The 26,092-nt window shown below is 37.3% G+C and overlaps 1 protein-coding gene across 11 annotated transcripts in view; it reads left to right on the top strand.

Annotated features, from left to right (window-relative positions):
• LOC5573396 (sodium/hydrogen exchanger 7) overlaps positions 1–26,092 on the top strand; it is a 47,864-nt gene that overhangs the window by 19,374 nt on the left and 2,398 nt on the right. The window contains exons 2-14 of one of the 11 annotated variants that reach the window (XM_021846383.1): positions 12,680–12,996; positions 13,056–13,342; positions 13,592–13,839; positions 13,906–14,108; positions 14,172–14,283; positions 14,349–14,502; positions 15,720–15,771; positions 15,998–16,027; positions 16,445–16,504; positions 22,150–22,253; positions 22,327–22,435; positions 22,723–22,827; positions 23,678–24,095. In XM_021846383.1, the coding sequence (XP_021702075.1) occupies positions 12,680–12,996; positions 13,056–13,342; positions 13,592–13,839; positions 13,906–14,108; positions 14,172–14,283; positions 14,349–14,502; positions 15,720–15,771; positions 15,998–16,027; positions 16,445–16,504; positions 22,150–22,253; positions 22,327–22,435; positions 22,723–22,827; positions 23,678–23,698 (1,802 nt within the window). In that variant the 3' untranslated portion in view covers positions 23,699–24,095. Of the gene's footprint in view, positions 1–12,679; positions 12,997–13,055; positions 13,343–13,591; positions 13,840–13,905; positions 14,109–14,171; positions 14,284–14,348; positions 14,503–15,719; positions 15,772–15,997; positions 16,028–16,444; positions 16,505–22,149; positions 22,254–22,326; positions 22,436–22,722; positions 22,828–23,445; positions 23,622–23,677; positions 24,096–26,092 lie in introns of those variants that run through there. The other 10 variants (XM_021846380.1, XM_021846376.1, XM_021846377.1 and 7 more) reach the window with 10 other exon arrangements.

Genomic DNA, 26,092 nt, shown 5'->3' on the forward strand with positions numbered 1-26,092 from the left:
CTTGTAGGTGACTTTCTGCTAAGAATACACCGCCCCTTCATAATGCATTATTATAAGAAACTTATTTTAATATAGTTTTTGAAGTGTTTGTAGTTTTGAAGTTTCTAATTTCATAATTTTACTCACTAAAGTCACTATTCTTCTGCTGTCTGACCGCTATCAACCCTGTATCGAGCATATTCAAACCATATCTGGTACCGTTGTGCTGACATTGGGCCATAAGGGTGACTTTGGGCCAAGATTTTTAGAGCAAACTAAAACCATAACAATGAAAACAATGTGACTAATTTCAAGAATACGATATAAATAGCCACTGGATAGTCAGGGATTAGTTTTTGACTCCCGTACTAGCCATGAGATGCATTGAAGAGGGCGGTCAAAGTCACCCCCTAGGCCCAATGTCACCCCGTACGGCGGTACATCTCTTCTTGTTTTAGCTCTATTGTGGCTGAGCTTCTAAAATGAGAAGCTCGAAATAATATGATTATAGTTTATCTTCTTGCGGGAAAGAAAATCACATTCATTAACGTGTAGCAGGCCTTTGATTAGACAATATATGGCAAAAAGTTTCTAGCGGAACCATTATCACAGGCCTGGTAGCGAGTCACTTTTTAGTGGCTTGGTCACTTTTTTCGACCAGGTCACTAAAAAGTCACTATTTGCAGCAGAAAGTCACTAAAGTCACTTTTTTCAGAGAAATGGTCACTAAAGTCACTATTTTCGTGATCTATGATAAATCAACAATAATCTGAATCAGCTTCTCAAACTTTAATAGCAGTACAGCAATGTTTTACTGGTTTTTATTAATCTAATCCCAACTTTCAGCTATAAAGTGTATAAGGTAAGGGTTCTTACTAACTTTCTGGATGAATTCTGCACAGACATTTTTGACAGAATATCTGGAATTTATTTGTTGATAAAAGTTCTGGTGAAGTTTTGAAAGTCTTTTACGTATTCGAACTTTCTAAGCAAAATCTCAATAATGAGAAGTTTATCGAAAATATATAAAGCTTTAAAGCTATCTTGTAAGTTAGTAAGGGTCGAATTTCAAATAAATTCCTTCTAGGTTTTTTCGTGTTCTATTTTTAAACTTTCGTTTCTGCTGGGATTTCCACAAGAACATCCAGAAATTCATTTTCAATTTTTGCAAGGGTCGCCAAACAACCTTACTCTTGCACTCTTTCTGAAATTTTCCAAGAAATGCGTAAGGTGTCGGCCAGGGCGCGTCTCACGCGAAAGGAAGCGAAAATCGTTTAGAGTTTGACATTTCATTATTAATAATTTCTTCCTGCCCATGCAGTTTTCGCTTCGCTTCGCGTTTTGCGTCTACCCTGGCCGCGCCCCAATGTATTTTTTTTCCAGAAACTCTTTCCGCAACTCTGACATGAGCCTATGCGTGCTATAAAACGTTTGACTTTTACTGTTCGACAGCACCAACACACGGCGCACAGTAAAAGTCAAGAGAACAAAAGAATTTATGGCACGTACAGAGGCTCATATGAAAAAGCATTAAATAATAAATTTTCACGATTGAGTTTGACATTGATGCCAAAGCGTTTCGCCATAACTTTTTTCTTCAGAGTTGATGAATTTTGAACTTCCAGTAGATTTTCACTACTGACTGGAATTTGAGATTTGAAGTTGTAGCGTATGCCTAGCTTTTGCAGCCTAGCTTGTATGCGCCCGTACAAGATTTACCAGAATTTTTATTACACACTTTGTCCCTTGATGGTGTTTTATAGCTATTAAGTTATCTGTATAAGTTAAAAGCAATAACTTGTGAAGACATATTTCGAAATACTAAACGTATTTTTTTTTTAATTTTACATAATGCGTAGGCTTGTTAATATTTTTAGTTATAAGGATCATACTTTCGTTTCTGAACTTTTATTTTGGATTAATGTTTGTAAGTATGAAGCCACTTTTTAGTCACAATTTGGTCACTTTTTTTTGGTAATTTAGTCACTAAAGTCACTATTATTTTGCTGTCTGATCGCTACCAGCCCTGTTATCAGTTAGCAGCCAGAGGATCGGGTTTCTTTTAATTCGAGTCGAGTCTTGATCAGTGGTTTGTAATTTCACTGGTCGATGCAGTATGAGTCAGTTTAAGTTTGCATTCAATGCACTCTAACTGCAACGTTAGTTCTTAGTTACTATTAAATAAAACCCATTTTTTAGACAACTTCTTAGCTTCTGATGAAATCTACACTACTTAGTCATCGAATTTCTGACTGATGATTGAATTTTATTACCCACAACGATGGGATGTGTGTCATGAACTGTATTTAACACAAACAACACCGTGCAATGGTCATCAAAGAGAGGATGGTATATGAATTGATTACAGTAGAATTTGACCATCACATAGAATTCAAATATGCGCTGCCGATATGTCGATTCTTTTCTGTACATGACTGTTTTACTAATGGGCAATCAATGTATTGCAATGGCGCAAGGAAGAATCATGCACTCTCACTTTTATCACCTTGGGTAGTTGTTCAACTGTTTATTGGTTGTTCGTTAGCTTATCACAGTTTATAGATGAACGTGCATCGTTGAATGGGCGTTTAAATTAGCTCATCTATACCATTGGGTAGCACTGGTGTTGATTTATTGCTTATCATTGAGTGTTTTAATCGCTTTAAGTTCTTGAAGAATAGTTGCTATATTAATTGGTGTGATGAGTATTAGAAGTCACAATGCAGTACAACATTAGTAGCTATGTTTTGCATCAGACTAACGATAACTGTTAATATTGAAATCTATTACTTTTTATGATAGTTGATTGCGGCTTGGTCTGTATTTTTTATTTTTCAATTTTGAACCACCCTGATCAACTTCAATGTACCTGTACCTAATGTTCAGTCAAAGATGGACCAGTCACGAATTAAATGTCTTTTGAATAGACATATTAACAATCATATGCAATCAATTTTTATTGGATATGATGACATTCAAAGGAAATTGCACACAAATCTCATTATGAATAATTCCGATTTGAAACGTTTTGAACGATTTTGATCGATCATTTCCGATCATATTATTTGTGTTGGCGTTTCGCGCGTTTCATTATATGTAAGAAGAAAATGCCAAATCATGGTGACACTAGGTTGCAACTGAGTCAGCTTGCATGAAAGAATTTCTTGTGTGTCGAATGTTTTTTTTTTGACTTCAGCCGTACTTGTAAAGTGCTGTATCAGCTAGCCATCTTCTTCATTTTAGCGTAACATCACAACTGGGTTTTCCACTTAGATAGCGTTTTTTATGAAAACTTCCACAGTTATTAACTGAGAGCTTTCTATGCCAACTGACCATTTTTGCATGTGTATATCGTGTGTTTTTCTTACTTGTTCATTTTGTTATTCATCTGAACCCGAGTTAAACACTTCATCAATATTAAAACATAGTTTGAAGGATCATTCGACTTATTTTTAATTTAATTTCGATAACTCTATCTAGGAGTCAGGAAATCCTCTTAAAATTTCTGGAAGATATTTTTCGAACTACTCCTGAAGTTCGAAATTAATCCTAGAAGCATTTCTGAAGTAATCCCCGATATTTATGAACAAGTATCTTGATGGCTTTTTTGTGAAATTGTTAAAAAGTTCTTAAAAAAAATTCTGTTATTGTTTTAAAGGATTTCTCACTCAAATAGTGGCAAAAAATCCTAAAAAACTTGCTTGTGTCCTTGCAGATTATCCCCGAAAAAAGTTTAGCTGAAAAAATAAAGTAACTTCTATTGTTTGATTGTTCGAAGAAACTTCTTGAAAAAAGTTTGATTAGAGAAGTCGTGGCACGATATCTTGGAGGAAACTTAGAAGGAATTCGTATAGAATTAATAAAAATAAAACATCGAGGAATTCCTAGAAAAACTTCTCATTGATTTTTTGCGAAGAGTTGTGGAGGAAGTTCGCCAACAAAGATCTACAAGAATTCATCTAGATATTTTCTCAGAGACTAATCTAGAGATTCCTCCAGGAACTCTGCAAGCGATTTCCAAATGAGTTCTTGAAATAATTCTCCTACAATTTCTTCCAGAAAAGCAAATAAAGGTTCCCTCAACTATTCCTCCACTGATTTCCCCCGTAATTTTCATGGGGAATGCTCCATAAATTAATTAAGCGATCATGAGATTTTTTTTCAGAAAATTTTTCGTGAGTTCCACCCGAGATTGTTTTGTTTTTGGAACGCATCAGTCGAGTTAATCAAATTAATCAAAAATCGAAAGGTTTCTACAAGAATACCTCCAAGAAATTTGCCTAGGGAGTTCTTTAGGACCTTCTAGTTTTTACATTCAAATTCCTACAGGCAGTCAAGTATTCGGCCAGCTGTTCCTTCCAAGGATTTCTTGATTCCTTCAGTGGTTCCTCCAATAACCCAAGTAACCAAATATCACTTTAATTCGCCCTGCGTGCCAACATAGTGCTATAATACAACTGATTAGCCCAATATTAGCCGAGTCCAAAAGACGAATTAGTAGGCTAGTGATTACTTGAAATGCCACCCTTCCAAATATCTGGTGATTGCTTCCCAATGTCCAAGAGTGATTCTAGAGATTCTCGCAGGAATACTTCCAAGGATTCCTGCTGGATCTCACTCAAGAATTTTTTTCCAGAAGTCACTCCAGCGATTTGCTGGAGTTACTCCATGTGTTTCTTCAAGATTTCGTCCATACATTTATCCAGAGACTACCGCAGATTTTTTTTTCTCGAACTCATCTAAAGATTCCTTCGAGGATTTTACCAAAGATTTATTCAGGAAATCTTTCAGTAAACCACCAGGATTGGCACCAGTTTTTCCAGTAACATCCGCAGAGGTTCCTCCCAGGATTCTACAAAATATTACGAATTCAAGCGGTAGCAGTTGTTTCAATTGGCTAAGAATTAACAATACGGATTGCCTGTTCCGGTGGTAAAAGTACACCTCACAGATGACCCCTAATTTATGCGGCTTTAAGCTTACCGTGCCTAAGAATGAATGGTTAGGGGGGTCTAAATAAAACCTAACCGCAAACAGAGCCTGTCGAGTACCAGGGCGCCCTCTATAGTCTTATGCCCTTCCTGTGCTACCCGGAGCAATGGTGCAGGTGACCTTGTGTTGCTCCGAGATAATCGGCTGCCCTTCTTCAGTCTCAAGCCTGAGGCTAAATAAGATTTGGATTATTAATACGTTGTAATTTAGATTGAATATTAACCTTTATGGTTTCGCATTATGCGTTTTACACAGTATATTTTGTGCTTTTCACATTTGGCGACTTTTAAGAGATACCGATCTGTTTTTTTCGCTGCTGGTCTTTGTCGTCCTGAGATAGCAAAAAGCTTAATCCTGCCTAGCTACGGTGAAGATAGCTTAACTCAATCTTCAGCCTTAAATATCAGCAACGATCAATCTTTGTCGACTCATGCAAAATGGTACTGCTCTACTTCAAAAACCTTACTTTCGTAAGGGGAACTTTTATTTAGGTAACCTTGTGGACCCAGTTTTTGCTACTTTCAGCAAACATGAAATGGCAGACGGGGTTGGTGGTCTGATGGCTACCGCTTTTGCTTCATAAGCAGAAGGTCAGTGGTTCAATCCCAGGCCTGTCCCTTTCCTCGTACTTTGTAGTTGTATATCTCTCACTTGCTTCTGTCTTCCATTCTAAATCTATCACACTCAAACTATTCGTTCATAGCAATCGCTAGAACCAGAGACGGACAAGAAACCGTTTCCCTAACGCTTCTATTCTTCCACGCGCATGCCTTTCCTTACGCCTGATACATAGGCAGTCTGCTAACCACAACAGCAAACCTCTCTGCCATGCCTTTCCCTCAATCCATACACTCCGCATGAACTGGCGTAGATGCAGTCGGACTCCACGGTCTACAGTGGGCTAGTATAAGTGCAACATCATTTCCTCCCCCTTTCCCACATTGGTCTGCATTCTGACGTGGCAGGCGCCATTATAGCCTAAAAATAGAAGATCACCAGCACACTGAGGATGCCTGTTAGTCTTAAGCAGTCATTCGATTGATTCCTTGTGTAAGTGCAGCTGATCTGGCGATACTGGAGTAGCATCCACGGGCGGCCAATCAAGCTCAAGCTCAAGCTCTTTCAGCAAACATGAAATGGCAAATTCGCGTGCAAGTCCTCGTGCATGCGTGCTCGTAAATAGCGCTATCGTTGCTACACTAATTTTTGAGTTAATAACTAGAGATGTATGTGCTGTCACAATTGATATTTCTGTTGGTGACCTCAATAGGAAATACATCTTTCGTTTTGTGGTGTATTAATCACATGATGAACCATCCCCAACGGATGATTTCAAACGAGTTGTCGTACACTGCCTACGAAAAGGCCTTCTGCTAATTGTGGACAGTGATGCTAATACTCATCACATCATCTGGAGCAGCTCAGATATCAATTAGAGAAGCTCCTGTCTTATCGAATACTTAAGTAGTACAGATCTTGAATTACTTATTATAGGCAATCGCCCAACCTTCATGGTATCTGCTAGAGAAGAGTTTTAGACATAATGCTCTGCTCGAGAAGGAATCAGTCACGAGTTGACGAATTGGCATGTTTCAGATAATGAATCATTATTTAACCATCGCTACATCTTCTTTGAACATTTGAATGTAAATTTGCAGACTTTGCATTTTTTTATATTCCACAAACTGGGAATTGGTTGCGACCAAATTTCATGGATTTTCTCCGTCCATTGGAAATCCTAGTGATTAGGGTGTTTCCACTTCTGGTGAATTGGGACATAATTGTCCTTGTTCCGAGAGATTTCACAATTGCTTGTCACTTTCCTTATAGGAAATTTTCCACACAACTCCCTTCAAGGGAAGGTTGGATGTCTGGCTAAGAAAGCTCTCGCTTCGACCAACTCAAGGTCGAAGCTTGTTATCGCAGGTCGAACTCAAATTGAGGAACTGAATTCAGGTAACTTTATAAACCTTGTATGGGTACCTGGCGATTCTTCCATCGCTGGAAAGGAATTGGCTGATGAGCTAGCTCGCGATGGAGCATCGCATGACTTCATTGGCCCTTAGTTAGCTATCCCAATTTCGAAGTGTTGGGTGAAGCTTCAGATAAATTCTTGGGCGGCAACTCACAAGCAATATTGGAATAGTTGGAGTCGTGTCGTCAAACAAAATTGTACATCACTGAGCCATCTCCAAGGGTGGCGAAGTATTTAACAAATCTGTCAAAGCAGAATTGCAGTCCTTTGGTCAGAGCGTTGACAGACCACTGCTGACTCAACTATCACATGGCAAATATTCAGCGCGCTGACTCCTTTGTGTGTGCTAGTTGTGACTCCGATTATGAAATTTCGTATCATTTTATATGTAACTGTCCAGTTTTTGCGCAAATGCGATTCCAATTACTTGGTAAACACTTATTAAGTGAAACTGAATTCAGAATCTTCAGAACATTCTGTTATTCGTAACCCGCTGTGGTAATGAGCTATAGGCTCTCTTTACGCTCATGCGCTGGGGTGGGGCGTACCCATTGTGGTATGCAGCTACATGCTCTCATTTCGCTTATGCGATCTTCCCTCTTCAAGGGACTCCACTCCTATTTCCTCCCAGTTTTCTCTTCCCTTTCCTCTCCCATCGGGTAGATGATGAAATAAGCTCAAATATGGCGGTGGCAGAAATCTCTCAACTGGTGGGGAGCGTGCCTCTGGAGCCGGCCTTCTGATACCTGATACCTGACCACTGCACACTGGGCCAGGAGCAGAATTTAGCCAGACAAAACCTCTAGCGCTTTAGGAGTGCATTTTTTTTCGAGTTGGTGTCAAAGGAGACTTGTCTTGAATTTGTTTGTTCTTCAATTTGATGATAAAAGTTAGTTGGAAATTTCGCCGCATAGGTGGCGCTGTGATGCAAACTTTTTTGTTTTGCGTCCTGGAGCTTTCGCGTCTTCGGCAATGTTTTAGAACGTGTAAAAATACGACAAGTTGTCGAAGACACCAAGGTTCTAGGACTTCAAGTAACAAAGTTATGGTAAAAAATGTGTAAATCACTCAAATTTTACGTTTTTTCTTCTTTTTACGTCAAATTCGTAAAATATTTTATTTTAACAACCGTGCGTCGTTTAATTTCGATGACATGCATGTACTGTATGAAAAAAAAAATCTTATTATTATATAAATATTTGAATTTTTGAACAAATTATTGTAAAAACATCATATTTTTCAGCATAACTTTACTCAAAAAGTTGCAAGTTTTTGCAAAAACTTATCAATGTACCGAAATACGCTATATTTCATCTACCAAATGTCAAAGTTTGCCAGATGTATATTTTGATATATTTGAGATATCTTAATTCAAAATAGCCATCTCTTCATATAAAAAGAATGGACTTATTATTAATTTTATCATTATTCTACAAGATTTTTGACACATTGCGTCAGTTAAGATTGATTAACAACAAATACTTTTATTTTGATACTAGTGATTTGTAAATTGTGATTTATGTCAGAGAGAACTGTCTCGACGCGGTCATAACAGGATGTTAAAAATGAATTATAGCACGCCATAGCGTAGTTCTAATTAGACAGTTGCTGGAGATGACATGAGAGCCAAACAACAATATGAAAATATCTAGATACTGTAACACCTGACTAATAAAAAGTATTTGATTAATAAAACTTGACTGACGCAATGTGTCTAACAATCTTGTAGTACAATGATAAAATTGATAATAAGTCTATTCTATTTATATGAAAACGGTGGTTATTTTGAATTCAGATATCTCAAATATATCAAAATATACATCCGGCAAACTTTGACATTTGGTAGATGAAATATAGTGCATTTGGGATCATTGATAAGTTTCTGCAAAAATTTGCAACTTTTTGAGTTAAGTTATGTTAAAAATTATCATATTTTTACAATAATTTGTTCAAAAATTCAAATATTTATATAAAAATAAGATTTTTTTTTCATACAGTATATGCATGTTATCGAAATTAAGTGACGCATGGTTGTTGAAATGAAATATTTTACGATTTTGACGTAAAAAGTAGAAAAAAACGTAAAATTTAAGTGATTTACACATTTTTACCATAACTTTGTTATTTGAAGTCCTAGAACTTTGGTGTCTTCGACAACTTGTCGTATTTTTACACGTTCTAAAACATTGCCGAAGACGCGAAAGCTCTAGGACGCAAAACAAAAAAGTTTGCATCGCAGCGCCACCTATGCGGCGAAATTTCCAACTAACTTTTATCATCAAATTGAAGAACAAACAAATTCAAGATAAGTCTCCTTTGACACCAACCCGAAAAAATGCACTCCTAAAGCGCTAGAGGTTTTGTCTGGCTAAATTCTGCTCATGGCCCAGTGTGCACTGAAGAAGTCAGTTACTCGTATCCACTATGGATGCGGAATTAAATGGTACAATACTCAAATCTACTTTTTTGATTCCTTTTATTGCGATTCTGCTCAGAGGGTTCGAATACGAAAAAGAGAAATATGAATGGATAAGCTCTTGTGTAATCAAAATTGAAGTTCTGCAACAGTTTGCAGAACAGTCTTTGTAATGAATGCTGGTGTTAATCTCAGTGAATTCAAAGATTGTTACGTGATTTTTCCACATGTTCTGCAGGAATTCCTACACAGAGTCGAAGAAGAGATTCAGGAATTTCTTTCTCAGTGATTCGTACAAGAATTCCTTCAGCGATTTCTCGAGCTGTGCTTAAAGTAAATTTTTTAAGAGGAGATCCGTCAGCACCAGCAGTCTAACGCTTATACCTTATGTGTTGTAAATGTGGGGATTACTGAAGTCCCAGTACTCTGACTCCAGAGGCTTCACCGGTCATTCTACAAATGATTGCTACAGTTATTTTTATAGGAAAAAAATCAAAAAATTCTACGAGAATCCCTCCGGGAGCTCACATGCAGAACTTCAGTGATCATTTATGCTATTTCAAAATCCTCCGAACTTTCCTCGTATTCTCGTCAAAATTTCTCCAGAACTTATAAATAGAATCCTCCAAGTGTTCCTTAAGGGCCCAAAAGTTCTGTTCTGCAAGATTTTGTAAAATATTTCTTAGGAAGCTTCATCTGAGATACATGTGAGATTTCGTTAAGAAATACCTCTTGGACTATTTGTGGATTTTTCCGAAAATTGGAAAAAAACAGAAGAAATCTGAGTTACAGATAGTGACAAAAGCTAGTATTAAAATGCTTTTTTCCCATAAACAATGCTCAAGTTTGGGGATCTCTATCTCAGCTTTTGGTAGTCCGAATTAGCTGAAATATTGGGTGAAGAACTACAAACAATCTGAAGTACGTTGAATTCATTACATTGCAGCCATTTCCTAGTGTTTCAGAAGTTTGTTCGAAAACAAAAGTAGCTTTAGTTTTATTCAGAAATGGCATCCCAGGGTGCATCCCAGGAAGCATTCTTAGAGGAATGTCTGGAGGAATTCCAGGAACAATAACTGGAGGAATTCCTGATGAAATCCCAAAAGGAATAACTGAAGAAATCTGTTGAGGAATCTCTGGAAGAGTTCCTGTAGAAATCCCTAGAAGAATCTCAGGAGGAATGCTTGAAGGAATCTTGGAAGTTTTTTTTTGTGCAAATCTTGACAATATCGTTTGAGTAATTTGTAGTGTAATCTATGCAGGAATCTCTAAACAAGATTCTGAGGTTATTTCAAAAATCCTACAGGGATCTCTGCAGAAATTACAGGAATAATCACAATCACACGATACGACGCGAGACAGGACACAACGCTTACGATTCTTACAAACGTTAAAAGGACATATAAATTATCTTTTTTAACGACCGGTTTCGGGCTTGATGTCCTGATGATGGGCAACATCAAGCCCGAAATCGGTCGTTAAAAAAGGTAATTTATGTGTCCTTTTAACGTTTGTAAGAACCATAAGTTTTGTGTCCTGTCTCGCGTCGCGTCTTGTGATTGTGATATAGTTCTTACGTTGCACAAAACTCAAAATAATGAGTGAAATACAGGAATAATCTGTGCAGAAATCTCTTTTAAAAGCGCGTGCTGGAATCTCTGGAGAAATCCTTCAGGAATGTCTGAAGAAATCTCTTGAGGTATTTCTGAAGGAATCTCAGGTGGAAGTTTGGGAGAAAACTCTTAACGAATCCCTGAAAGAATTCCTGAAAGAAAAACAGGATCAATCCTTAGATGAATTTGTGGAAGAATTCAATGATAAATTTCTGGAGAAATCTTTGGGGCATCTGTGGGGAAAATTCTTGGGCAAATCCCTGGTCTAATATCTGGTGGAATTCCTTATAGAATCCCTGGAGGAGCTCTTGGAAAAACTCCGGATGGAATTTCTAGAGCAGCAACCTTTTTGAACCGTGGGTCAAATCATAGAAACAATTATGTGTGACGGGTCACATTTTCAAATGCACAAATATTCGCATGAAGTCTGGCAAATGTCAGTAAATTAATTTCAGTAAATCTGACGAAACTCTGTGATTAAAGCAAATCTCATTTGGAGAAAAAAAAAGAAAAAAGCTGCCAAGCATCCCGCTGAATATTGTGAGAGTCTCTTTAAACATTATGTAATACTCTAGTCCAGAATATTTTGAAGAATCTACCTCAGAAATGTTAGACCCTGTAAGAATAATGCACAGGATTTTATAAAAATCATACTCCGAATGCTGTCAGAATCCAATCTAGTATTATAAGAATGAATGTGTTAAAATCCTAAGCAATAATTATGATATAATTAAATACAAGAGTCGTGCCTAGGATTGCTTGAGAATCTCACCCAATAATCATCTCGAAAGAAACCTGCTCAAAATTGTATTATTAATTCGCTTAAAATTCTGTCAAAATCTTACGTTATATTGTTGCTTGCCCAGGATGTTAGAAAATTACGAATTGAATTCGTTGAAAATCCGAATAATTCCTAGAGGGATACTAGAGAATTCCTGGAAATAGAAACATATGGAGGAATCCCCCATGCAATTGTTGAAGAGTTCCTGGTGTAATTGTTGAGGAGATCGTTGGTAAACACTGGTTGGGAACAATTAGGTTGGGAGGAATTCCTAGTGATATTGCTGTTCAAATTCTTGGTAAAATTAATGGAAAAATCTATGATGGAATTCTTTTAAGAATCCTTGGGAGAGTTACTAGAACAATTCCTGGAGGAATCACTAGACCATTTCCTGTAGGCATAACTAGTGAAAATTCTCCAGGAATATCTTGCGGAATTCTCGGAGGTATCCCTGCAAGATTTCCTTAAGAAGTCTCTAGTAGAACTCTTGGAGAAATCCCTGGTTGAAGTTTTAATGGAATCCATGGTAGAATTCCTGAATGAATCCATTGTAGAATTGCTGAAAAATAGTTCCTAGATGGGGATGGTATGTTCCACATAATTTTATTGGTAGACGTTTCGCATAATAAGGTTTGGCATAATGCGAATCATATGCCTTTATCAAATTGGTATTGTATGACACTGCTTTATGTAAAACCTCCATTATGCAAACGTCCTTATGCGAATTGCGCCATCCCCTTTTAAGACACCCACGTCTGTTTGATTATATCAAAAGAATAATATATCATAATGTTTTATTAATTTTAAGAATATTGTTGTCATCGTTTCCTTATCATTGGATCGTAACGCTTCGTAAAACGTTGTTTCTGAATCTTAAACATCGCAGTTGTTTTCATATCCTGGCATTTTCCTTTTCTCTACAGGTCTCATAGTGGGTGCGATCATACGCTATGCCGGTACCAAAACTCCGATCATCCACCTGTCGGTCGAACCCGAACCAGAAGCCAAGTTTAACCAGAGCCTTCCACCGGACAGCCTCTGGTTGGTGTTCCCGGGAAAGCTGCCTAACGAGGCCAACACGCCTACACGGGCCAACAAGACCTATTCGTACAGCTTTCGTGGCGAAGTCGCCAAGCTGGAGGAAAACGAGATAGATCTGAAGGCCACATTTGATCCGGAGATCTTCTTCAACATCATTCTACCGCCGATCATATTTCACGCTGGTTACAGCTTGAAGAGGGTAAGTGACCAGCAATAAATTTTTAATCGATCATCTGAGTAAATTTTGGATCTTGGTAGAAATACTTTTTCCGCAATTTAGGTGCCATTCTGACGTTTGCCATTATCGGAACGACGTTGTCGGCGTTCCTCATCGGGGCGCTGATGTACGGATTCGTTCAAATGATGCCCCAGCTGAGCGAAAGCTTTACCTTCCTGGATACGCTCTACTTTGGGGCGCTGATCTCACCGACTGATCCACTGACAATATTAGCGATATTTAGTGATATGCACGTCGATGTTAATCTGTACGCTATGGTGTTTGGCGAGAGCGTACTGAACGATGCAGTAGCCCTTGTGCTTAGCGGGTAAGTCTGTTGCTGAAAATGTAATTAGTACGGGTTTTCCCATATCTTTGGTCGATTTTCTTCAAACAAAGTTCAAGCTCGTTTAGCCCCCTCTTAGAGTTGACGGATTCCGTTCAATTTTTCACAGTAGCTTATAGGGGTCCAAATAAACAAATTTGGGGGTTTAATTTAAGATTTTTACAGATTGATCATTGTGGGCCAACAACCCTAGTGTAGATTTCCTGCAATTCAATAGTTTATCCTTTCCAGTGCTATACAAAACTACGGAGAACACTACTCCAGTACGGGAGGTTTCGAAGGTCACGCCTTTCTGCGATCGTTAGGAGATTTCTTCAGTGTGTTCTTCTTCTCGTTGCTGATAGGAGCTTCTATGGGCTGCATAACGGCACTGATGACCAAGTTCACTCATATCCGGGATTTCCCACTGCTTGAGTCGGCGTTGTTCGTGCTCATGTCATACAGTACGTTTTTGATCGCGGAAGCTTCCGAGTTGACTGGTATGAATAATTTTTAAATGTTGTACTTTAGAAATTGTAAATGATTGCCATCGAATTGATTCACAGGTGTCGTCGCTGTGCTGTTCTGCGGTATTTGTCAGGCTCACTACACGTACAACAACTTGTCGGATGATTCACGAACTCGAACGAAACAGATATTTGAGCTGTTAAATTTCCTCGCAGAGAACTTCATTTTCTCCTACATCGGCGTTTCGATGTTCACCTTCCCCAAGCATCGATTCGATCCGCTGTTCATATTTACCGGTTTTGTAAGTTTTCATCAATGTTTTGTCTTTACTTTATACTTGTAATGATTTCCTTATTAATTTCAGATATGTGCCGCTATTGGTCGAGCCATAAACATCTATCCTCTGTCAGCGTTGCTGAACATTGCTAGAAAACCAAAGATTTCCTGGAATTTCCAACATATGCTTTTCTTTGCAGGTCAGATCTGTGATATATACATGTAATATAAGAGAATAGAATAATAAAAAAATGTTCAATTGCAGGACTTAGAGGAGCAATGTCGTTTGCACTGGCGATCAGAAACACAGTTTCTGATGCACGGCAAGCTATGCTTACGACCACGTCACTGATAGTGATTGCCACCGTGATTATCCAGGGTGGGGCGGCCAATTTCCTTCTCAATTGGCTGAAAATTCCGTAAGTATGGAGTTTGGAATATTGCAAAAAATAATTGTTTGAAATTGTCGCAAAACGTAGCAAAATGGAAAGAAACAACTTCAGAATGCACGCTACCTTCCAAGGGTGAGAATTTGCATCGAAGTGAGTTCGATGTTTTAAACGAATTTCTCAGAAAAAAAACTACCTAAGCTCATACTCTTTGATTTAAGTGGAAACAAATTCCGCTGTTCTTCTTCTCATTGGCATTACGTCCTCACTAGAGTAGAGTCTGCTTCTAAGGTTAGTGTTATATGAATATTGCCACAATTATTAATTGAGAGCTATCTTTGCCAAAATTGCCATTTTTGTATTCGTATATCATGTGGCAGCTACGATGATAACACAGAAGTCAAATAAACTTGCATTACGGAAATATTCTAGACCGAATCGGGAATGGAACCCAGTGTTGTGAAAAACTCAATTTCTCACAACTCACGCTTGAGATTTTTCATGCGTGAGTTGTCAATCATGCAACTCAGCAGTCAAAAAATCATGGATGAATTGGCCCACCTTTTTAACTCATTGTCTCGTATTTCCACAGTTTATTCACACACGGCAATAATTTCTTGTTCGTCTGGTAAAATTATGTTAATCCTTTCTAACGTAAGCAACAACATTCGGGTTTCACGAGTTTTTTTACGGTTTCAGTTGATTGAGTTGATTTTGCACCAACATCTCAAGCGTGAGATTTGCGAAGCAGATCTCTAATGAGTTTGCTCTCACGGGAGAGCGTATTGATTGATATTTTGAGTGTGAGTCTATCAACACTGATGGAACCCAGATACTTTCAGCATGGTTTTGCTTTTAAGCCGCGTTGACGTTATCACTAAGGCTAAGGAAGGCCCCACGGTCGAGGATCTTTTCAGGTTGGAAATTTTCTCGATTCCCCAGTTAATATAGTATCTTCGTGCATGCCAAGCAATATACACATGCAATAATGGTCAATTGGCGAATAAAGCTCAGTTAGTAACTATGAAAGGAACATTGAACTCAGAAGCAGGCCGTGTCCCAGTTGGGTCATATTAACAAAAAGAAGAAGAATATTAAGAATTTTAGTCACTCTCAACAAAAAACTTACTTCATTCCTATCGCTGCTCTTCAGTGTAGTCCAAGTTGGAGTGAAAGTTGTAATTTGATTATACGTTTAGCTAACAGGGAAATAAAAGATTATTTATCTCTTGATTTTTTTTCCACAGAGTTGGCGTTGATGATGAAACGGAAGCCCTACCGTACCAAAACGTGCGAAGCGTAAGATTCTACATTCTGCACATTTTAAAACATTCTTAGAACTGCTTATTTTGCCTAAATCACTTTCACGCACATTAGCGAGCTCTGAGTTTCTGTTATTAACTGCAACCTATTGTTCTATCATTCTTATTTTTTTATTTCTCTCACTGACACCGCAAATCACGTCTCTGATTCTACAATGCTCAAACTAATTGCAACCACAACACAACTGGGCAAAATTCGAAAGGTGTACAATTCGATGGAGAATACAGCCGGGGTACGTTTCCAAATTATCTGTCGACAACTAATGCTAGTCCTGAAGTAGACTAACAAACAGTATGGCTGTATCTCTTGAGCTTGTCAGCTCGGCAAATCTATTCTATCCACCTGTTTTGCATGCTCTACTCTGCTTTTCTGTAAATGCTTCTGAACCCCCCCGTGCACTTGAAGCTCTTTGTGATTCATAATATTCGCCTAATTTCCCCTTAATTTTCAACTAAAAAACTTTGATACCTTCTGAAGATTTTCTAATTTGTCTCAATATAACGTTTTTTTTATTCTCTCCTTGTCCACTTGCACGCATCCCTGCTAACAATCCAAAAATTCGACTGCGGCTCGGTACTTTTTCCTACAACTGTCTTCTACACTGCTTCCGAAAATTTCTGAATGTTCATAACAATTTAAATCGGTTCAGTCTGTAGACGTCGGTTTGAATCTGAGTCAGCTTCAGGTTAATAGAAGGAGTAGCTCATTGGTAAGGACAAGCGTTTGTTGATTCCATTTGTATTGTCAGGAGGCATCCATAAATCACATGGTCTTTTGTGGAGGAATGGGGATCTAGTTAAAAAATTATAAAACACCATACATGGCAGACATTGTTTTGGAGCATGAATCAGATCACGTGGTATATGGACGACTCCTTAGGGGGAGATCACTCAGTACCGGACAGCACCCAATGCCGGACAAAGTAAAAAAATGAGAAATCATGGTCCAATCAAGATAGTGTATTAGAAGAAAAGAAAGCAATTATGGAAAGTAATGTTTGCGTAAAATAACACATCCTGGAAATATGCATGCCTTTTGGAAAAAGATAAGATGTTTGAAAATAGTTTAACAGTTGACGTATCGCCTTAGATTTGAGCCTAATTAGTAATTATTTTGAAGGTGGCAAAATAGTTTGGATCACACAAGCATGATCAAATATAATCAAAATTAAAAAGTATGAATGTGTTTTGTACCATATTTAAACTTAATGTGGACTAACTACAATTTTGGTCAAGCAGATCCACCCCCAGTCTTGAACAGCTTGATTTATTGTATGATTTATTTGTAATTTTTGCACCAGTGTCTCAAAATACATTCATTTTTCATGGCGTCGTTCATGGTACCGAACATGCAACAAAAATAAGAAGAATGAACATTCAAAACAACATCGTAAAATGTGTCATTTTTCTTATTATGTATGAAAAAGGTTTCGCAAAATAATTAAACTAAAATTTTGTTCTTGTAAATATTGCAAATGCCCATTTTAACCATTTGAATCGGTGGTGCAAAATTTTCTTCGTTGTCTGTTAGTTATATGGAAAATTATATACAACATGCGATTTTATTGTCATAATATCACAACTGCATTATTTTTAAATATATTATGAAGCATTTCTAATCATTAAATTTTTATTTTTTTTAGGGATTTCGTGAAAATTTCTGGAGGAACTATTAAAGGATTCTACCCCATTACCCCGAATGCCATCACCCGAATTCCATTACCGTAAATTCGGGTGAAATTGATCACCGTGTGACGCGATTTTATTTCTTACAAATAAGGCACCAAAATCAATGCGACCTGAAGTAAATGAACGTTGCTTGTACTAAATAATATCGTATTGTATTTGGAGAAGTTTTTTGTGTCAAAGAATGTTTATTTCTATGATAATGATGTAAAATTTCAAAACCATGTTTGATGTGGTGTTGATATACTTACATTCATAAAATTCTAGTTCGAAACAAGGATTTGCACATGGTGTCAATCTGAAAGTTTGTGAGGCTGCTTAAAACATTTCGCTTAACAGATTTTACCATCAAAATTGGCATCAATTTGCTCGTTTTGTTGAAATAACTAAATTTCTGTTGATTATTAGGAAAACCCTTTGGACATTGCCTACATTTAGGTGTTTGCGCGGTATTCTTTAAATTTAATTATTGATTATTTTCAAATGTAATGACTTGTTAAGGATTTGGCAAGAATATTCGGACTCAGGAGGCCCAAAATAAGTATATAGAGTTGATTTCAAACCTAACAATAATCACATTGACAAGTGATCAATTTCACCCCGAATAATATTTAAAAAAATGTGATTTTTAGCACCAAAATCACTTTTGTTATAAAATCGGTACATCATCTAATAAGGTTCACCGTCGTACTTTTTTTTCCTGCCTTTAGTTGTATGGTATTGATACCACTTTAGAAAGCAGACCGGAAAAACCGTGAAAAATGATCAATTTCACCCGAAATAACGGTACCCCGAATGTATGTACCATTACCCCAAATTCCATCACCCCGAATGCTATTTCCCCGAATTCATAATTATCTTGACATGATGACATTGATGACATTTCCGCATGATACAGGAATTCGGAGTGATGTCATTTGGGGATTTGGAATCCGAGGTAATGGCATTCGGGGTAGTGGGGTTAAGAAATCTCTGGAGATATTCCTGAAGAAATCTCTTGAGTAATTTCTGAAGGACTCTGACGTTAATAGTTCCTTAAGGAATCTATTTCTGGATTGATTCTTAGAGTATCGTGTAAGAAATTCCTTATTGAAATCTGGAACGAAGATTTTGGAGAAAATCCTAGGAAAGTTCTTGACAGTAGACTGGATATTATATTGGAGAAATGTCAGGCAGAAGCCCAAAAAAAAAATACATCAAGAACATTTCGGATTAAATTTTGGAAGAATCTATGAAAAAATAAATAAATTTCTGAAGCAATCGTTTGCGAAGTAATTTCTGGCGATATTCTTAGACGAATTATTGTTTAAAGAAGTGCTCAACCAAAATCTTAGTAAGTAACGGAAAAGTATTACTGAATAAGTTTCTGAAGAAATTCAGTTAGGACTTCCTTGTGAAAATTGTAGAGAAATTCATAAAGGGATCCTTTGAATAATTTCTGGAGATATTCTTAGAGCAATACCTGGTTGAATTTTTAAAAATATCCTTAATCCGTATTCGACAGGGTTAAGGTTTTTTTTCTTCAAATTGTTATCATAAACATTAAAATCAACGGATTTAGATGTGGTTTTCACTACATGCAATCCAAAGGCTTCTAGTTTCATATGCTGGTATAAGTGGATTAATTTATTTCCTATGGTCGGAGTTATTCCGGTGTCCTCCTGGCTCAGGTCGGGTAAAAAATCGATCAATTTCCTTTTATGAAAAGTTTAATAATAGTTAAAGGTGTTGAGCAGGCTTCCGAATTCTCACTCACTCTCACGATAATGGATTTATCCCTCACAGCAATTTTCAGCGATTAGCTGCCTTGCGATTTTATCCGTCCACGAAACAAAGCGAAAATAGATAATTGCACATATCCGCAGCTGTGAAAAGTTTGTTTTCTCTTTCTCCGATCCATGGAGAACTTTTCGTGTTTGCATCGCCACAAGCAGCAGTTGCTTTTATGCACCTTTCGTCAAGTTGGTGTGGTAGTATGGTTAGCGTGCACGCATCGCGGTTGGTTTTAGCAATGTTCTAGGTTCGAATCCCGTCGCAGGCACTAGTTTTTGTTTATCCACATAGTGATAATTCTCGGGAGCAGTTGGTGAGCGAAAATATGATGGAGTGAAAAATATATTATCCCCGGAGTGTAGTGATTTTCGGTTATCCACCAACGTAGCTCCAGGGAAAATTAGTGTGAGCGATAAAAGATGTTCACGTGAGGAAGCGGGGGCCCAGATAGCCGTAGCGGTAAACGCGCAGCTATTCAGCATGATCATGCTGAGGGTCGTGGGTTCGAATCCCGCTGGTCGAGGATCTTTTCGTAAAGGAAATTTTCTCGATTCCCAGGGCATAAGAGTATCTTCGTACCTGCCACACGATATACACATGCATAAATGGTCAATCGGCAAAGAAAGCTCTCAGTTAATAACTGTGGAAGTGCTCTGAGAAGCAGGCTTTGTCCCAGTTGGGACGTAACGCCAGAAAGAAGAAGAAGAAGAAGTGAGGAAGCGAAAAAAGCATTTTCCTTACGTGCGAAAAATCGTAGATTTAGCATCATTGATACGAAAACCCTGGTGTTGAGGCACCTCAAATTTAACAGAAAATAGAAATAATGTATCCTTGGGTAATATTGTGATATCGTGAGGCAACCGATTGCGGTTAAGGTCACCTTATGGTCCTCCGGAACATCCGTAAAAGAGGATATATCCTAGAGAGCTGGATTTTTTTTTCAAACGATCTTCTCAAATGACCATTTCTTGGTCTTCCGGAGCATCCGTAAAAGATGCCCTCTCCTGAAGGTTGACCTAGATAGCTAGGATTTTTTTTCAAAAGGCTTACAGTGATGAGCTTCAAATTAGTTTACCATCTTTGCCTCGATATAATCTCAAATGGCCATCTCTTGATCCACCGGAAGATCCGAAATATTCGTGAAAGAGGACATTTCCTGAAAGTGGACCTAGAGAGCTGGGATTTTTTTTCAAACGACTTGCAGTGATGAACTTTAAAATAGTTTACCATCGTTGCCTTGGTATGATCTCAAATGGTCATTTTTTGGTCATCCGGAAGATCCAGAACATCCGTAAACATGGACATATGCTAACAATTTACCCACAGAGCTGCGCTTTCTTCCAAACAATTCGCATGCGTGGTTTCAGAATCTCATCAATGTAATCGCCGTCGTTTGATTTCAAATATCAACTTTTTAGGGCTCCGGATTTTATTTTCAAACAACTTGCAGAGATGGACTTCCAGTAAGAGTATACCATCGTTGCCTCGGTATGATTTCGAATGGTCATTTCTTGTCTCCCAAACAATCCGGTACATCTGTAAAAATTAAGAAATACTACTACAGAGTAACTCTCTAGGTCTACATCTTGTAAATATCTACTTTTTCGGATCTTCCGGAGGACCAGGAGACAATGACAATGACATCGACCCGCTCTCTAGGTCAATTTTCAATAAATGTCGACTTTTACGCGGATATTCTAGATTTTTCGGAGATCCACAAAGTGTCCGTTCAAGACTTATGGAAGTAGACGTAGCTCTTTGGGTCGAAGGTCAGTACATCTCCATTTTAACGGATGTTCTGAATCTTCCAGAGGAACAAGAAATGGGCATTCGAGATCAACAATGGTATACTATTTATTTAAAGCTTATCACTGTAAGTCGTTTGAAACAAAATCCCATCTCTTTAGGTGAACCTTCAGGATATGTCCAATTTTACGGATATTCCGGAGGATCAAGAAATGGTCATACTGAGGCAATGACCAATTGCAAACTAATTTTAAGCTCATCATAAGTCATTTGAAAAAAAAGATCCTAGCTCTCTAGGTCCACTTTCAGCACATGTCTACTTTTACGGATGTTCCGAATCATTCGGAGGACCAAGAAATTGCCATTTGAGATCATACCGAGGCAATAAGTTTTAACAGATTTTAACATTCGGTAAATACATCTCATATGATTCTTTATTTCGCTGCATTATAATGTATATTATAATTTAATTAATTGTAATTAATTGTTTTTAGAGAATTGCCAAATGCGTCTAATTAGGATGATAGTTTGCTTTATTATGCCACTTTACGATAAATCGTAGGAGATTTTCGTAAACTGCGTGGACCAAATTTTGGCCATTTCAGATTACCCTTTGTCTTGATAAACAGTTGTTTAGATAAAATTTAAAAAAATGTGTATCTTTCTGAATTTGTAAACCTTTTGTAGATCTTCGCGTTATATAGTATAATAGTACTTTGGAAAGGATCTTCCAATATTTTGTTTAATTTAGAATGATGTGTTAATCTTATTTTCAAAATTGATCACATTTTATAAAACATTAAACTGTGCTACATTCGATTACGCTGTACTACTTCAAAGAAAATAAGAACCTATTGTATATTGAACGTCTTGTCCAGTCCTTATTATAAAACATTCCTAAATTGTGTTTTTTTTACAACACCTATTATAAGAACATATAGATATAATAACCTGTTGTAAGTCTCTTTCAATTTTAGAATTTACTTGCAACACCGTGTTATCTGGGCGTTCCGTATTAAAAATGTTCACCTGTTCATTATCATCAAATTTACAATTTCACTGTTTTAAGTGTTTATTTGTTGTACTCTAATACCATTGATCAAAAGAAAAATTCTGAATGAATAATGAAAATTATCTTATTCCTATCCAGGATCTAGAAAACCAAGACAGTGAGGGTGCAACGACTCCTGGTGGAACCAGGAGGGGTAACGAGAAGGCTGTTCTGGCCCGTGTGTGGGGTAATTTCGATACCAGGTAATGCTCAAGCCCAAATTCAATTCACCACCACATAAACAAGCTAATCCTGTATGGTCTGTTCTCATCCTAGATACATGAAACCGTTGTTGACGCACTCGCGTCCAACGCTGCTGGAAACGCTGCCAGTATGTCTAAGCCCGTTGGCTAGGTTGCTAACCACCACCGAACAACTGACACAGGTTTGTTCCTATCAAAAAATCTAAGGACTGCATCGAACAGTAATTAGTAACATATTCACCTGTCGCAGAATAAAGATCCCACGATTTTCTTATATACTATTAAATTGTTATATTGTTTTTCAAAAATTAGATTATTTTGGTAAAAAAAATTCTTTGCATGTGTACAATATATTATATTAAAAATTTGCCAAAAATTTCGGCATGTTGCTAATTATCTGTTTCGATACAGTCTTCATCTACCGTTTGAACAGTAATTCTAACTTAATTTTCCCATTTCCATTGTTTAGGAGGGTCCAACGCGGCGTGCCGACTCGGATTCCGATCTGTGCATCGACGATGACGATCGAACCTCCCGGGGTGATGGCAGCATCCGTCGCAACTCGATCAATCGCGTAAGTATACGGCTAGTTTCGGATGATCGTACTATTTTTGCGAGCTATAAAAACCGGGACTAGGAGATGGGACCTAGGATAAAAAAAAATCGCGCTGCTAACCACTAGTCTAACATTGTGCACGTATTGTGGCATCATTGCATATTGGTTTGAAGAACAATTAATTTAACGGGTCAAGCATTGTTGAACCGTGATGAATGGTTTAAAGAATCTAGTCTGAACAATTTGCTCGAATATAATTGGAGATCGGGATTTGAGAGTAGTCGAATAAAATTTTGTCTAATTTGGTAAATGGTAATAGGATAGCATGTACGACAACTAACATTAGCGAAACATTCGATCTAGTCGAGTAGGGTGATAAACGCAAAACCGTACATCATAGTACAGGAGTCTGCCAAAAAAAAAGAAGCTGATATACATTTGATACACAAACACAAAGAAGTCATTAATCGTTACCCTTAACAACAGCATTACAAGAGTATTATTTATATTATTTTCTGTTTTTTTACACTGATTAATTGCATGCACGGCATATGCGCCATTCTACAACTAACGATTGACGGTATGGATCACACCACTAAACAATCTATTTCTAATGGTTTTGTTTTAATTGCAAAGATTGTCAGCGATGAAGCAAATGGGGCTATTAATCAATTTAACAGATTGGGGAATGATTTTATATAAACTTATAACCCTTAGTTTTCCGTGGTTCCGAATAGTTTTAATAGATTTTCTGTTCTTTACATCCCCTAATTTACTTATTTTTTATTTCGAAACATTATTTTTACTTTCGATTGAAATTTTAAGTTTGTTATCCTGTATTTTTTCATTTGTGTTTCCCTTGTTTCAGCCCATATCGAGAAAGCGTTAGAAAAGAGTGTTCCTACCTTCCTCCTTGTTTGCATCATAGGCTCTAGTAGTAAAACCGATTAAATTAATAGCCGAAGAGGATATCGAAAAATGTGACATAACCGCCACTGGAGAAATGTAAATAATGCAACTGATCAAATTAAGTTGCTGAAGAAATCTTCACCAGAAAACGGTATCAACTATATCTGTATGGGTATTTTAATCTTTGCCAAATTTGTATATTTTAAGTTAAGATAATTTTGGAAGTTGGTGGTTTAAGACTTTTCAAAAAATATAAGTTGTTGATATAGTACCGAAGCAGAAGTTTAACGCTGATTAGAAAAGATTATTGAAGCTTGTATGCGATGTCGGTTGGATGCATTCATTGCAGTATTTATGTGTGTTGCAAGTAGGTCTAAATCGAACCAAGTAAATACAAGTAAGGACTCGATACTTCTGAAACGATACCAAGTAATTCTATCGTAATGAATTAGTTATGATTTGTAATCGATGATTTTCAGTGCGTTACCAAGTAGGTATCGAATGAACCTACTTGATTAAAATGAGTATTTTTTCTGGGCTGTACATTTTTGCAATCACTGTACAGAGTTGAAAGGCGTCTGTCCCAACTACTTCTATATTGTTTCTTGAGTCTAGTCATATCGGAATTCCACCTTGGAATACCTCCTGTAGTCGTCACAGACCGCAAATGACATGCTTCTACAAAAGCTTTCATAATGTAGGATGTTATAGTATCAACGGCATCATCCAGATCAGTTGGATTTTCAATGGACGGAGAGCAACCATTTCAATATAGAGTTTCCAGTTAGTTGACTGGGAATTCCAAAAAGAAAAAGTTTGCGAAGTTACATTTGAATGTTTAAAGAAGATGTAGCGATGATCAGATAATGATTCCTCATCTGATACATGCCAATTCGTCAACTTGTGACTGATTCTATTCGAGCAGAGCGTCATATCTAACACTTCTTCTCTAGTAGATACCATGAAGGTTGGGCGATTGCCTATATTAAGTAATCCAAGATCTGTACTACTTATGTATGCTATCAGACTGGAGCCTCTAAAATAAATATCTGACCTGCTTTAGATGATGTCATGAGCATTTGCATCACTGCTCACAATCAGCATAAGGCGTTTTTCAACACAGTGTACAACAACTCGTTTTAAATCATCCGTTGGGGTTGGCTCATCATGTGGTAAATAAGCCGAAGAATAGACATTTCCTATTGAGGGGCATGGCATGCGAGTTCGCCATTTCATGTTTACTGAAAGTAGCAAAAACTGGGTCCACTTGCTTACCTAGAACCCCTTACGAAAGTAAGGTTCTTGAACTAGCGCCATTTGGGATGTTGCTGTTCTTCTATGCTGAAGATTGATCTGAGCTATCCTAACCATACCCACTACCCAAACTAGGCAGGATTAAGCCTTTTGCAATCTCAGTGCGAAGAAGGCTACCAAAAAATCAACTAGATCGGTGTCTATTGAAAGCTGCCAAAGGTGAAAAAGTACAGAGTACACTGTGTAAAACTCATAATGCGAATCCATAAAGGCGATAATTTAGACTCAATAAAAACATATACATAATCCCACCCTTGAGACTGAAGAAGGGCAGCCGATTATCTCGGAGAAATACAAGGTCGCCTGCGTCATTGCTCCAGGTAGCTCAGGAAGGGCGCCCTAGTACTCCACAGGCTCCGTTTGCGGTTAGATTTTATTTACCATTCATTCTTAGGCACGGTAAACATGAAGCCGCAACACACCATGAATTAGGGATCACCTGTGAGTGTGAGGTGGACTTTTACCATCGAAATAGGCAGTCCGTAGAGTTAACTCTTAGCAAATTGAAACAATCGCTTCCCACACTACGCAGCTATATATGTAGAGTGTTCAGGAAAAGGATGTTAATATTGATGATTAACTCCTGACGTGCCAAAAATTTTAAAAAATATAGGAATTGCCTTTAATTCAGGCATTTAGTCGATTTTGGATGCTAAATTGCTGCATTTGTCTAAAAACTTTAATTTTTGATACAATGCTTGACTACCCGACTAAGGGTACATTATAAAATTATATCAGCATATGTTATTATGTTATAAATTTTTTTCGAACATAGGTTGTTACAAACTTGATGTAGGATGTTGTTAAAATAACTAAAATTATAACAAAAAGTGTATGAATAGTAACATAAACATAATAAAATGTGTTTTAATTCTATCAAAAACATATCAAACCAAGTTATAATGTTTGATACAAAGTATCAAAATTATAATACTGTTCGATATACGATGATATTGTATATTATTGAAATGTATAACTATCTATTTATTTTGTTATAAAGTTGTTAAAAATGAACAAAAAAATATCTCAAAGGGAAATAAAACACATTATGTTATATTTC

Source organism: Aedes aegypti, chromosome 2 (genome assembly GCF_002204515.2).
Source record: "Aedes aegypti strain LVP_AGWG chromosome 2, AaegL5.0 Primary Assembly, whole genome shotgun sequence".
Taxonomy (NCBI): domain Eukaryota; kingdom Metazoa; phylum Arthropoda; class Insecta; order Diptera; family Culicidae; genus Aedes; species Aedes aegypti.